This window comes from Sciurus vulgaris (genome assembly GCF_902686455.1).
Source record: "Sciurus vulgaris genome assembly, chromosome: 15".
NCBI classification, from domain to species: domain Eukaryota; kingdom Metazoa; phylum Chordata; class Mammalia; order Rodentia; family Sciuridae; genus Sciurus; species Sciurus vulgaris.
This window is the reverse complement of record NC_136476.1, coordinates 11,817,415-11,831,079: the sequence shown is the minus strand read 5'-3', so window position 1 is coordinate 11,831,079 and position 13,665 is coordinate 11,817,415. Positions and strand designations below refer to the sequence as shown.

Sequence of the window (13,665 nt, the reverse complement as noted above, 5' to 3'; positions counted from 1 at the left end):
TTTCTCATTAGTATTTTCCAACAAAACAAATAACTTCTAATTTGAGTACATATATTTGATGTATTGCCAGCCCCAAAAGGGGAAAAAGGCAAAAAGAAATGTATTTGAAATTTCTCTTAGGCTGTGTATCTTGCTTGGGAACAGATAGACAATTTTGAGTATTTGAAAATACTGAAAATCTCTGTTACTGACTCAGTTGACCTTCACCAATCTAGTCCAATTTCCTCATTTATTAATATCATGTCAGTAGAATTTTCTTCTTCTTGACCTGCTGATCTGTAGTTTAGCTGTAGCTAGTCAGCTTCTTTTCTAAACATCTATTTTGAGCGTTTCATGAACAGGCCTTTTCCCTGGAGGGTAGAAATTGAATGGGAAAAGGAAACAAATTTATGGCCTTCATAAAGACTCAAGGTGCTTTTCAACTTAATTCAAGTGGTTGCTTAACAAGCAAGAAGTGCTGGTGGTATTTGATGACTTCTTTTGCTAATTAATGTCATTATGGTTGTTGGGTGGACAGTTGTTAGGGAGGAGAAGAGCCAGAGGCAGCACAGCTGAGCTGGGGCTCAGGTGCTCAGCCAAGGGCTACCCCAGGATTGCACTGACTGCCCAGAGCCCTTGCCCTCCCCTGCCTCCACTGCCTTCTCCAAACCCCCAATCAGAACTTTAATCTTATCCCTCTGAATTGAGATAAAGTGATGAGCTATGCTGCTGTAAAACTACTTCCCATTAGCATGGGGGATATTTGAATACTGAATAGAGATGGAAAGCCCAGCATAATGTCTTCGTTAAAAATTTCAGTATCCCCAAGGAAGGAAAATAATTGTAATGTGCCTGATGAGATGGTATAGGCTATGGCTAAGTGATGAGTGAGAATATCTCTGTTATATGAGTTTTAACAAAAGATCTCCTCAGTCATGTTTCCTTAGGCTTAAGCTTTTAGTTTTCTTTTTTAAAAATTGTTTTTATGTGTTAATTAACAGGCAACACTTGTATATGTTTATGAGTATAGGGTGATATTTTCGTGCATGTATTGAAATCAGAATAATCAACATTTCCACTTCCTTAGCATTTGTATATGTTGGAAGACTTTGAACTTCTCCTCTCTTCTGTTCTTCATAACTTGAAAAATAGGTCATTGTCAGCTCTGTTTGAATATCCATTCTCCACCCTCCTCTATCCTCTCTTCCACAAGCCCAAACTTGACATTCCTCTGGTATCACGCTCCTCCTGTATCACGTGGGTCCCTCTGTACCTCTTTAATAACTTTACATGATGTTAAGTAACTAAAACAACATATATAGAATTGTTCATAGCCATTACCAGCTTTTGATGAGGTTATTGATTGAGAACTTGTATTTTCTTTATTCTTCTCTGGATGTAGTTAAGATTTTTTTTTACAGTGAATATTCATTGCTTTTTAATGTCACGATTAATAAAAGATGTAAAAGTACCTTATAAAAATCCTACTTGTGTCCTTGCCATAGCACAGCAGGCTTGTTATTTTTTATTGAGTATGGCCTATCTAAGTACCTGATGGCAAAATATTGAATCCTTGCATTTATGTAGTTTTTATAAGATTTTCTCACATGGGACATATAATAGTACTTCATGAACTTAGTGATGGCAACAGTATAGACCATAATATCCCTGAACAGGGAAATTGTGGATTAGATTTTTTGTTTACTAAGAATTATGTGATTATCAAATAACATAAGTAGAGCTACTTCTTAATCCTGGCACAATTTTCCTTTTTTATGTGCTTTAATTTATATGTGCTCACATGTGCATAAAATTCTGCTAAAGTTCCCATGAAACCTGTAAGAAAATATAAGAACTAGTTCCTACCATCAAGCAGTGTAAAATGCAGTTGGAGTAAAATGACACCTACTGACAGTTAATTAACAAGTCCATCCATAGCACAGATTAAAAAGTGCAGTGCCTAATATAGTGAATGGCACACAGAAGGCACTGGAGGGAGGAAGGATGGATGGATGGATGGATGGTTGGATGGATGGATGGATGGATGGTTGGATGGATGGATGGATGGATGGATGGATGGGCAGGTGAATAACACAAAGGCAGGTGGATTGATGAATTAATTAGTTATAGAATACAAAGGAGAAAAGTTTACTGCTCACAGTTGGTTGAATTTCAGTAAACATCTTTTGACTTTTTTCTTGCTCAGAAAATAATTCAGGAAGGGCAAGATAGATCAGCTAGGCCTTTAGGTACTTTGACTCTGCATAAAGAGTAATGAAAGAATTTCAAGCCAAAGGCTCAGCATGAGCAAAAGCAGTGAGGCAGAAAGACCCAGCTCTGACTGGAAACTGCAAGAGTGGCCTTACAAACACAAAAGGTTTGATGAGCAGGTTGTCTTGAAAGGAGAATGGGACGATGTCATAGGAAATCATGAATTTCAAGCTGATGTACTTAAATAATCCATAAGCATGGGAAGCTATAAAAATTTTTGCATAAATCTAGTAATGTCATAATGAAAACTTTTTGAAGCAAAATCTGACAGAAGTATGTCTTCATCTTGAATATAATAAAGATAGGAGAGTTCAATACAAAATGGAGATGTTAAATATTCAGCTGTGATTGTAAGATATTTTCAGAAAGAACTGCACATGTAGAGTTTGCTATATTGTCATTTAAATATTCTTAATTGACATTTCTGAGCCAATTATGTCAAATTCAGCTTTAGATCAATAGATATTCTAATTGAGAACAGATTTGAAGACAAAAAGCTGGCATAAAAGTCTAGAGGCCTCCGATATCTATGCATATAGTTTAATAAATTTTTATGTGCTAGGAGAAAGATAATAATTTATGTCTTCTGGGGTATTTAACTTAATATGTCAGAAAAAATGGTATTCCTTACATGTGAGTTCTACTTGCTAAGAAATTGTCTATCATTTTCTTTAAACCTGTTAATTATTTTACCTCACAAAATCAATGATGTCATCATTTTTAAATGCAAACGATTAACAGCAAGCCCCCTGAAGGAAATAAGGTGGTTTAGAATCCATCTCTGCCACTGACAGTCTAGTCAGTCTTGGCCAGATTTCTCTTCATTCCTCAAGTTTTCTCCTCCATGAATGATGACAATAATCTCAATCTCACTAACATCTTAAGATTGTGGGAAGGCTCAAATATAAGAATACAGACAAGTACCCAGCATGTAGTCACAATTTGTAAAGGAGAGTCATACTATTAGTAATTGATGAATAATACACTTTCACCTTATTTATTTGTTTTGTTTTCAAATGTTTGCTAGAAAGAGAGCTAGGTGCCCACTGTTGTGTGTCTGGGGTCTCAGCTGAGTGACTCTGTAAGTCATCCTGTGTAGCATAGGTTGCTCCTTAACCACAGTGAAGTGACCAGCCTCTTGCCTTCTGCAGTGAGTCATCTCTATGGATTTGGACTGATGGATGCAGAAGCCATGGTGATGGAGGCGGAGAAGTGGACCACTGTTCCCCAGCAACACATGTGTGTGGAGAGCACAGACCGACAAATCAAGTAATGTTTGCAGCCCACTGACCACATGACAACACCTGAAAGACGGAGGCCAGCGTATGTCCTCCTGAGAGCCTCCTGTCACATGTGGGAGCTAAAAGCTTCTGTTTTTTCTGATGTGATAGAATGACTAGGATTCTAAGCCATTAAATGTCCATTAGCATAACCCAGGATCCTTAAAAGGAAAGCATCCCTTTCAAGGGGATTTGGGAAGCCCCTTACCAGAGGACCTTCTAAAACTTTCTACCCCATTAGTATCTCTGTTTGATGATGCAAGAAGTTGGGATACCTAAAAAAAAAAAAAAAAAAAAAAAAAAACAACAACCAGTATTGAATGTTCTGGAAACTAAAGCACATACATGTAATCCTCCAGAGAGTGGTACAAAGTGTTTTAGATGAGATTGCAATTTACTAGCAACTGTAGGACCTATTCCCCAATGTTAGCTGCAGACTCAGAAGCTACATGGACCACATTTACCAAACAACTGTGTGCATTGGCTCCCAGAGACTAAATCCAAGGAAGAGCATTCCCTGTCAGTGGCTTGCTTAGTATTTGTTCTTGGCTATCTTTTCAGAGACTTTTCTCTCTAAAAAAAATATTTATGAACTTAGTTTATGTTAAAACTAGAGTCACTATAAAATTTGAGGGAATTTTCTTAGGAAACAGAAAAAAATGGACTCTCTTCTGGTAAAGAATGAGAGGAAGAAAGCAAAAGAACTGAAAAAGTATTTATTTAGTACTTATTATGTGCCAAGCCAAGTTCTAGAAAATTTAAGTATGTTTTCTTCTTAAAACTTCCTAATACATCAGGCCTGGTGGTACCCATCTATAATCCCAGCTACTCAGGAGACAGGGACAGGAGAATCACTAGATAGAGGCTAGCCTGGGCTGCTTAGTGAGACTCTGTCTAAAAAAAAAAAAAAAAAAAAAAGGAAAAGAAAAAGAAAATGAACTTTCTAATTCATATTTTACAAATGAGAAGATGAGATCAAATAAATTATTTGTTTATTTATTCACAAACATACTCATCAACTAAGCAACTGTTTCTCTTGTACTTTGTGGGTGTCAAATACTGAGCTAAAATACTAGGGAGAAAAGGGAGACTAAGAAATGTTCCCTGCCCTTGTGGCGCTTAGAGTCTAGAGAGGGAGTCAAACAAAAATATGTAGTAAGTAGATGATTACAAATTACAAGCTAATTCTGAAAATTATAAAAGGTAGGAAATGAGAGTTAGGGAGCAAATCTTGCCTATGGTTCAAAGAAGGTCTCAGAGAGGTGAAATTACAGTTTTAACCTTGAAGTGGGAAGCAGAGAAGAGTAGTACTTCAGGCAAAGTAGTGTGTGCAGATTCCTCAAGATGAGAGACTTGGATTATCCCAGAAGCTAAACTGATGCCAGGGTAGCTGGAGCCCAGTGTTCAGGGGACAGTAGCACCGGAGGACACTAAAGAGGAAAGCAGGAGCCTGTGGGAGGAAAGGGCATGCCCAGGGGTTACAGCCAAGGAGTCTGTAGACCAGGAATGTGAAGCAAAGTGTTGCTCATTCCCAGACCTCCATCATACTGCAGCACAGTGGTTCTCAGAGTGCATTCCATAGATTGCCAGCAACACTGTCTCCCAGGAACTTGTTAGAGGTGAAAATTCTTACGGCACACCCAGACCTACTCAACCAGCCTCTCTGGGACTGGGGCCCAGCCATCTGTTGTTTTAGCAAGGGGATTCCAGTGCACACCCCTGCTTGATGCCCACTCCTGTATGAAGACAGTCATTAACCCTTTGCGTGACCCACTCTTTGGGTGTCAGCACTGTAATCCTTTAATAACCAGTGGGCAGCTGCTTGCCTTATCACATGTATACTCATTGCAAACCTCCAGAGTCACTCAGCTGAGCGCTGCTGCATAGTTTGCTCACTCTTTTCTCCCTCTCTCGTGCTCTCTTGCAGGACAATTCGCCCCAACAGTGCAGTGCGCTCCATCTACAAAGCCTCAGGCTGCTCCGACAACCCCAACCACCACGTTAACTACCTAGAACACGTAGTTGTGCGCATCACCATCACCCACCCCCGGAGGGGAGACCTGGCCATCTACCTGACCTCTCCTTCAGGAACCAGATCCCAGCTTCTGGCCAACAGGTACAGTGATGGCTTCTGCCCACCCTTGTGGGGGTCATAGCAATGCTCAGCTATCCTGAACAATAGAAAGGGACCACTGCTGCTTACTCCTAGCCTGGGAGACAACTGAGGAGCCCTTAGTCGTCACGATCTCATGCTCATAAATCCGACTGGGAAACTGCCTAACATCTATAGGCAAGGGAAAATATTGGCATTTAGTAGTTGGATCATAAAAAATTACACTGTAGAAAAATCGAAGTTCACTTGGTTTTTGTTTTCATTTTTTTTTTCTTTCTTTCCTTTTTTTTTTTTTTTTTTTTTTTTTTGGTGGTGCTGGGAATTGAACCCAGGGCTTTGTGCATGCAAGGCAAGCACTCTACCAACTGAGCTATATTCCCAGCCCAGCCACTTGTTTTTTACCCTAAAAAAGAATTGCAGAACTCTTGAGATGCCCTCCATTGTCTGCTGACATTTGTTACAGATTAACTGAATTTTCTTGCCCAAGCACTAACTTTCCTAAGTTAAAGAAAATATATTTTTTAAAGCACATGTTGAAATTTTTTTTTCTGCATAGGGTCAAATAGTAAATATTTTGAGCTTCCATAGGTCTATATCTATATCCCAACAACTCAACTCTGCCATTAGAGTGCCAACCACCATAGACCATAGAAATGAATGGTTGGTGACTGTTCCAGTAAATCTTTGTTTACAGATAGACAGCAGGTCGGATTTGACCTGAGGCCTGTAATTTGCAGATCCTTGTTTTTAAGGTTGGCCCCCTTCAGTCTTTGTTGCCCTAGAGGGTACACAACTTCTCTTCTTATCCACTTTTCTTCTCGCTGTTCCCTCCCAAATATTTTACCACACGGGTAAGTAACTGGATCGTATGCAGGTTGGGATCTTGGAGAAAGAAATAAGACCAGAATGTTCTAGTGTAGATTTTTTCCTGCTTCAGTTGACTTTTGCAGTGGTTGGAAGTCTGGAAAGAAGTTGTCATAGTTGGGACTGGACAGGGAGATGTTGGAGCATCTTTCAGACCTCATCTCATGGTTCCAAAATACAAACTACAGCCCAAAGCCTAGAAGCTTCTTTAATTTGATATTTTTTTTCTCCCAAAGGAACATTTAACTGGAACAAAACCCTTATTCTCAGTAGCATGTACAGCCCAAATGATGAAAGTGAACCTTTTACGTAGATGCAACTGCCTACCCACACTCCAAGTGTGGGAGTGTCATGGCAGTGGTGATCTGTGTTAGAACTCTGACAATGAGCCAGAGGCGCAGAGAGGCCAGGGTCAATTCAAGTTTGTAGAACCAAAAGTTGGATTTACTTTTTAAAATTCCCAAACTTCATTCACTATAAGAAGTGAGAAAAAGAGCAATAGCATTTCTAGATGAGAGACTAAGCATACAGACTCTGAAATCATCAAGTGAGTTTTTTTCTGTGCTTGAACTTGCTGTTTTCTTCTTTCAAGACTAATATCTTCCATTAGGACATGGCAAAACCTGGACTTAATACTTTTAATATGAAGCGCAGCTTTGCCAGAGTAAGTATGCAGGTGCAAGGAACGTCAGGTTTCCTTCGCATCAGCTCCCTGGGCACTTCTTCCTTGCCCTCCTTCCAGTGTAGACAGAGGTCTCAGCTGCCGCCTGCCAGGTAATTGCCCCTACCTGCCTGATGCTCCTTTCCAGCAAGCAATTACGTGATTAATGGAGGTCTCACCAGCTGTTGTTACCAAAGCCACAGAAAGCCTTTATTTTTTGCTTTTTTCCCTGTGCTTTATGACTATTCCTCTGGGTTTAACTTGAAAGAGTATTCTGGTGAAACACTACAAAGTCCAAAGATTTGCTTCACATATGTGTGGCTCTTATATGCCTTGAACTCCCTCCATCATAGAAAACAGTCCCTCCACTCTTGCCGTTTGCTTGGAAAACTCAAGTCTCTTTTGCCTCTCGGGGCTCTTCCTGCATATTTTGCCTTTCCTTGTTGGCTTCCCCCAAAAAATGACATCAGTGGGGAAACTTGCAAGCAGGGGAGCTATGGATTCCATCACAGGCATGTGGAGGATTGCGAGGTCACTGGCTTCAGGCTCACATGCATTCTTCTGCATCTGACATCTGCTTTGCTCTTTGCAAAGTGTTAGATGCAAGAGTACTGCAGGATTCATATCAGATAAAGTAAGGCATCTCAAACATTTGGTGACCTGTGCTCACAGGTTTACCTTAATTTTCCCCATTAACACCACCTGGGAATAAGGTTTGCACCCAGGGTATCCCAGTCAGAAACATCTTCTTAAAGTACTGCTCTTTGTACATCCCTTAATACAGCCCTGAAAATACATAGCCATCAAAAAGAGGTAGTGACATTGGAGATTAGAGGCACTGGAGGCACCAAGAGTTGTAAAGGGTGTTATGAATTCATTTGCTTACAACTCCCCAAAACCTCTCTCTGGGCAACTGACCCTTTAAAATGTGAAACAGCTGTACCCAGTCCCATAGCCACCAGTGGCCACCTTCCCAGGCTCCCCAGTTCTTATTGTGCTTCACATTGGCAGCCTCTCTCCTACCCAGGCAGCTAGAGAAATAAAGTTTTATGGTATTCTTTCTTTCTGGCATATTCTGAAGATTTCATTTTATGAGAGGAAATCTCTAGTCAAAACCTCTCAGTCCGACCTAGTGGCAGGGAGTTCCTGTGTCCTCTCACGTTGGCCCTGATTCAAAGCACAGTCCCATAACAGGGAGCTGAGAACAGGGATCATAGAAAGAGATGGAGAGGAAGAAAAGACCTGCTTTTTGCTCCTTTAGTTACTACTTTCCCACAAGGAAAAGGTGGCTAGGTAATGTTTTAGAAGGAATTCATAAGTCAGAGTTCATTCATAAGAGCCATTATTTTAGTCAACTGTTGCACCACTGTGACCATAATACCTGACAAGAACAATTTAGAGGAGGGAGAGTTGCTTTTGGCTTGTGGTTTCAGAGGTTCAGTCCATGGTCAGGATTCCATTGCTTTGGGCCCAAGCTAAGGTCATGGTGGAAGGGCTTGATGGAGGGAAGCTGTTCTGCTCTTAGTGGCCAGGAAGCAGAGAGCAGTGAAGAAGAAGGATTTGCAGGGAAGATGAATGCTTCTGGGGGTGGCTGAGCCCAGTGACCCACCTCCTCCAGCCCTGCCCTACATGTGTACAATTACCTCTCCGTCAGTCCGTTCAAACTAGGATGGACTGATTAGGTTACAGCTCTTATGTCTAATCATTTCATCTCTGAATATTCCTGCATTAACAGAAGCTTTGGGGGGACACCTCTTGTCCAAATCCTAGCATCAATAAATGGTTTCCTTGCTGAACACTTATGTTTTATTTCACAAATTCAAGATTTCTAAGAAAATCATGTAAAGCAAGTTAAAAGTAGGAATTATAAAAGTTTAAAACCGACTTTTCCTAGCAGGGATGATCAGAGATGAAGATGTAGACTTCTACCAGCAGTCATCCCCATCTCTGTCTTATCCTTCCAGGAGGTACCACTCTGTTCTAGCAGACTTAGAATTCACCTCACTGCATGCTTAGTAGCCTAGCAGCCCGCATGGAAAACTCCCCATGGCTTTCAAAGCAGTCCTTCTGCCCCATGCCAACTGCAGAAGGAAGGGTGCGGAAAGCCAGCTGGGACCCAGGATCTGGGGGCACAGTCAGGGTTATCTCCCCTTTGTGATACAAAGAATAGAGACAGACCTTAAGGAAGGCCCAGAGAGGAGAGCCAAGATGACTGAGACTCTCCATGCCTTGTTATCTGAGACTGTGCCTCTTGTCAGAGTTGACAAAATATGCAGCCTAGTTTAGGGACCTGAAAACCTGATCGCTTTTCAGGGCTGGCTTTGCACAGGTCCTTGGTCATTTTCCTAGACAATTCAGTAAGGGATTTCTTCACAATTGTTTATCCACTCACCACAGCAATTCCTTGACAGTTTGTTTTCTGCAAAGTGTGGAACACTTTGACATGTCTGTGTGGGCCGTCTGGAGCCCCTCAGTGGCTCCCTGTCCTAGCTGATGGGCACTTGCCCGAACTCCTGTGGAGAACAGCTGTTGGAGGGAGAATGTTTACCCAAGCGTCTGCAGGTGCTAAGCACTGGAAGGCACTCAGCAGCATTCAGAAATCTAGTCCAACTTGAGCTTCTTGCCCCATTAGCCCAGCAGGCAACCTCCCCTGGCAAACCACATTGATCATTTAGTGGGTTGGAGACATGAGTCTACAGAGCCGTGCTAGAGTGGACAAATGGGTAGTTCCTTCTCTCTCCTTTATTCTCCCCTTGCCCTCCCACCCTTTCCATCCTCCTCTTGGCCTGTATATCCTGCTTAACAAAAAACCAAACAGAATATTCAGAGCAAATGGTTTATTTTGGAGGCCTTTAAGATCAGGCATGCAGAGAGAAGCAAGGGGAGTTTCAGTCCTTTGAAAACATTGAGAGCCTTTAGAGCCAGGCACAGTGGTATGCACATGTAATCCCAGTGAATCGGGAGGCTGAGGCAGGAGGATCACAAGTTTGAGGCCAGCCTTAGAAATTTAGCCAGACCCTAAGCAACTCAACAAGACCCTGTCACTAAATAAAAGGGGCTAGGGATGTAGGTCAGTGGCATCCCTAGGTTCAATCTCCAGTATCAAAAAACAAAATAAAGACAACATCTTTAGACAAGAGCAGCTCTCGATGGAAACTTTTATACTATGACATTCAAATTCTGCTTTTGTAAAAATTTTTCAAACAAAAGTTTGTCCCATCAAATTCTTCCATCAACTGTATTTTTTGGAATTAGGAAAAGTTGTCTCTTTTTTTTTTTTTTTTTTTTTTTTTCCTGCCTCAATCTCTCCTATTCTCAACTCATTCAGTTTTATATTTAGCTTAGCTCCTAGGTGCTCTGTTCCAAATTTTGACCTCCAACTAAAAGCTGAAACTTTGCCTCCCTTCCTAAATTTGATTACAGAAGAATATCTCTGATTCTGAGCGTGGTCTCGAGTAGAGAGAAGTTCTCTTTCTAGTGTCTATAATTAACTGTGTTTGAAGTGTAGTGTTCATACTTTAAACCATTGCTGTCACTGCCTTATCCAAATGTCCAACAACAGATAGTTGACTTGAATGTAAATGCCTCTGGGACTTGCAGTAAAAGCTACACTTTTACATTAAAAGTTTGACATTCCAATGAGGCTCCATGAGGAGAACCTGTTTTCTTCATTCAAAAGAAGGTACAGCCTGTGGAATTAGACAGAGCTGCAACTCTCTTGACTAAACCGATTTCTGTTTAAATTTGGAGAACTGCATGTCCTCACTTACAAAACAGATGTAACAGTATCTGCCTCATGAGGTTGGAACAAATGTTAAATAGGATAACAACAAGAAGTACCTAGCTCAGTACCTAGCAAGGTAAGCACTTAGTAAGGGGTTGTTTACACACTGCCTCTGAAAGCACCTGGTGAATGACTATCAAACACAGATGGCCGCGCCGCCATCCCAGAGATTTCTAATCCTATAGGTCTGGGGTCAGGTCTCAGGATTTGCTTTTCTAATATGCTCCCAGGAGAGAGTGAAGCCGCCTGTCCATAGATCACACCTTGGTCCAAATAAAAGCTCACCCAGCTTTTTCACACATATTTCTGTTATTTTTGTGTCATAACAAGACTTGTGAGTGATCCGCTGCTGGATGCTGTGCAAGTAATTTACAAAGGAGTCTGTAATATAAAACAGATTCTTAGATAAAAGTCATCCACTACAAAATGGAATGAAGCTTCAAGAAGATTAATACTTACATCATATGTTTACCCACAAGAAGGAATGCATTTGGGAGTTAGCGAATGACTTGATAATAATATGCAATGCATATTGAAACACAAGAAATAAATAAAAAATAAATCATTTCAGATTTTCAAGCCTCTAAGTACCTTTCTTTCAACCTTTCTTAAATAAGCAATTTAGATTAGGAAAGAGTAAAGACAAATAGTGCATTTTAAATACCTCCTATCAGAAGCAAATGATCTAAACGTTACAGAAACCAAACATCTAAAGAAAACTGAACACTCAATTACAGTTGAACCCAGTGAGTGTTTCAGGCATTCAGTAAACTGTACCTTTTGATTATAATGAAGCATTTAAAAACTTAAAAAGTAAAATAAATAGAAAAAGGAAATCTGAGGATATGTGTCTAATGTTTAATTTCATACTGATAAATACTTTTCAAGTAGCTGTGGGTGATTCTAAAATAAAGATTCACTTATAACTTTAGAAATAATTATATGATAACACATGGCTGCCAGTATTTATAAGATGCCTTGTTATTTAGTTGCTGTATCATCATAAAGGGATTTCGTAGCCTTGATACATTAGCTAGACTCTTTAAGTGAAAGGGAAAAAGCTTACAGTAATTACATGAGTTATTTCCTGAGTTAATTCCTCAAAAGGATGTACTACACTTAATGGAAGTCTTTTCTCCCAGGCTTCATTCAGAGCAATTTATTTGAAAACTGCTCTCAGGGATAGGGCTGTGGGCACCATTTTAATAACTGGGTGTGTAATTTGTGCCACCACTTGAATATATCATTTCATTCACATGATTATGAAGTCAACTTTGACAGAACCGAGTTTCGCTGTAGCAGAAGTGGATCCATGCATGGTTCATCTGCTCTGACTTTCAGCCCACTGGCTCTATTTTAATAATACCTTACCAACCCTGATAAATATTGGTATGTGCCAGGATTCCCTACTGTTGGCACAGCATAGATATTCTAACTGGGGATTCAATTTGTTAAAGGGTGACCCCACAACTACCTCCTTCACAGATGTCCATAGTTTGACACTTGATTGTTTGGGGCAAATATGTTCTTTGCAACACCTAGCTAATCTATAGGTACATTACCTTTTATTACACTCAGAGGATGCAATTTTTTTAAAAAATGGCACAATGCTTAAAATATAAAATAATCCACATATTGAATCAGAATGAAAATATGAAAGCATATATCCCCATTTGAATTATCTGTGCCTATAAAGGCTGGCTGAGACTGGAAATGTAAATGCCCATTACTTGATACCACAACAATCCATATCTGTTTCTTTCCCCAACAGCTCTTTCAGCAAAATGTAATGGTCACATTTGGCTACATTTTCATTTCTCTCTTCAACTTTTATATTCACACTAACTTAATGAACATTCCAAGTCTGTAAAGTGAAGCGACCAGGGGTGGGAAACTGCTTATCCACAGACATAGGCAAATGTAGACAAAGCCTATTTATATCTGGGCTTTGAAACACTGATTTGAATTGTGATTTGCAAATATTTCTCTTTGGCACCCAGTTTATATTTAAGTTTTTGTCCCAAATGTGATTGGAAAGTGAATGGTAGCAAGAGAGTGGTTTTCAAAGGTGGACAAGAAAGGGTGGAAGGGAGGAAACATAGGGCTGTTAATCCAGCAGTGAAATAATTGACCCGTGAGTAATTAGAAGTTGGCTGAGGCTGTGGAAACAAGGCTGCCCCTCATGTGATGGCAGCCTCGAGTCTCCTTTGTAGTTTTTGGATGTGAGGCAATGAGCCAAATGTTCTGTCTAAACTGTTTGGGAACTGCTTTTAAGTTCGGCACTCTAGGAGAGGTATTATGTGACAAGTTATTACTTCACTGCCCTCGAATGGCACCATGGCCTCAAGGAATTAGAGCGCAAGTTAGAGCTGCAGAAGGTAAGGAAGGAGTGGCTTCAAACTGGTTTTTTGCCTCTACCCATTTCCATGTCAGTATAGTTTCCCAGTACCATAGCTGGCAGGAAAGGCAACTTGGAGAAAGTTCCTCTTCCTCCATCTCTTTGACCCAGCAAACATCCATCCTAGGTTTTCAGTGAAGGAGTCTAAGCATGTAGTCCATTATATAATGGTCCAGCAATTTTTTCTTGGCCAAGTTGAGTTGTAAACCAAAAATTTAAGTAATCAACCTTTTTGTGGTTGTGCACTAGATTATAGATTCTCCCTAAAATATACCATCTTTACTCTGTGGAGAAACAATTGCAGTGGTAAAACAC

The 13,665-nt window shown here is 40.3% G+C and overlaps 1 protein-coding gene across 5 annotated transcripts in view; it reads left to right on the top strand.

The window, feature by feature from the left end:
- Positions 1-13,665, top strand: part of PCSK5 (proprotein convertase subtilisin/kexin type 5) — a 437,767-nt gene that overhangs the window by 248,243 nt on the left and 175,859 nt on the right. For all 5 annotated transcript variants that reach the window (XM_079112090.1, XM_079112091.1, XM_079112089.1 and 2 more), the window contains exons 11-12: positions 3,402-3,519; positions 5,458-5,646. In XM_079112090.1, the coding sequence (XP_078968216.1) occupies positions 3,402-3,519; positions 5,458-5,646 (307 nt within the window). The remainder of the gene's footprint in view (positions 1-3,401; positions 3,520-5,457; positions 5,647-13,665) is intronic.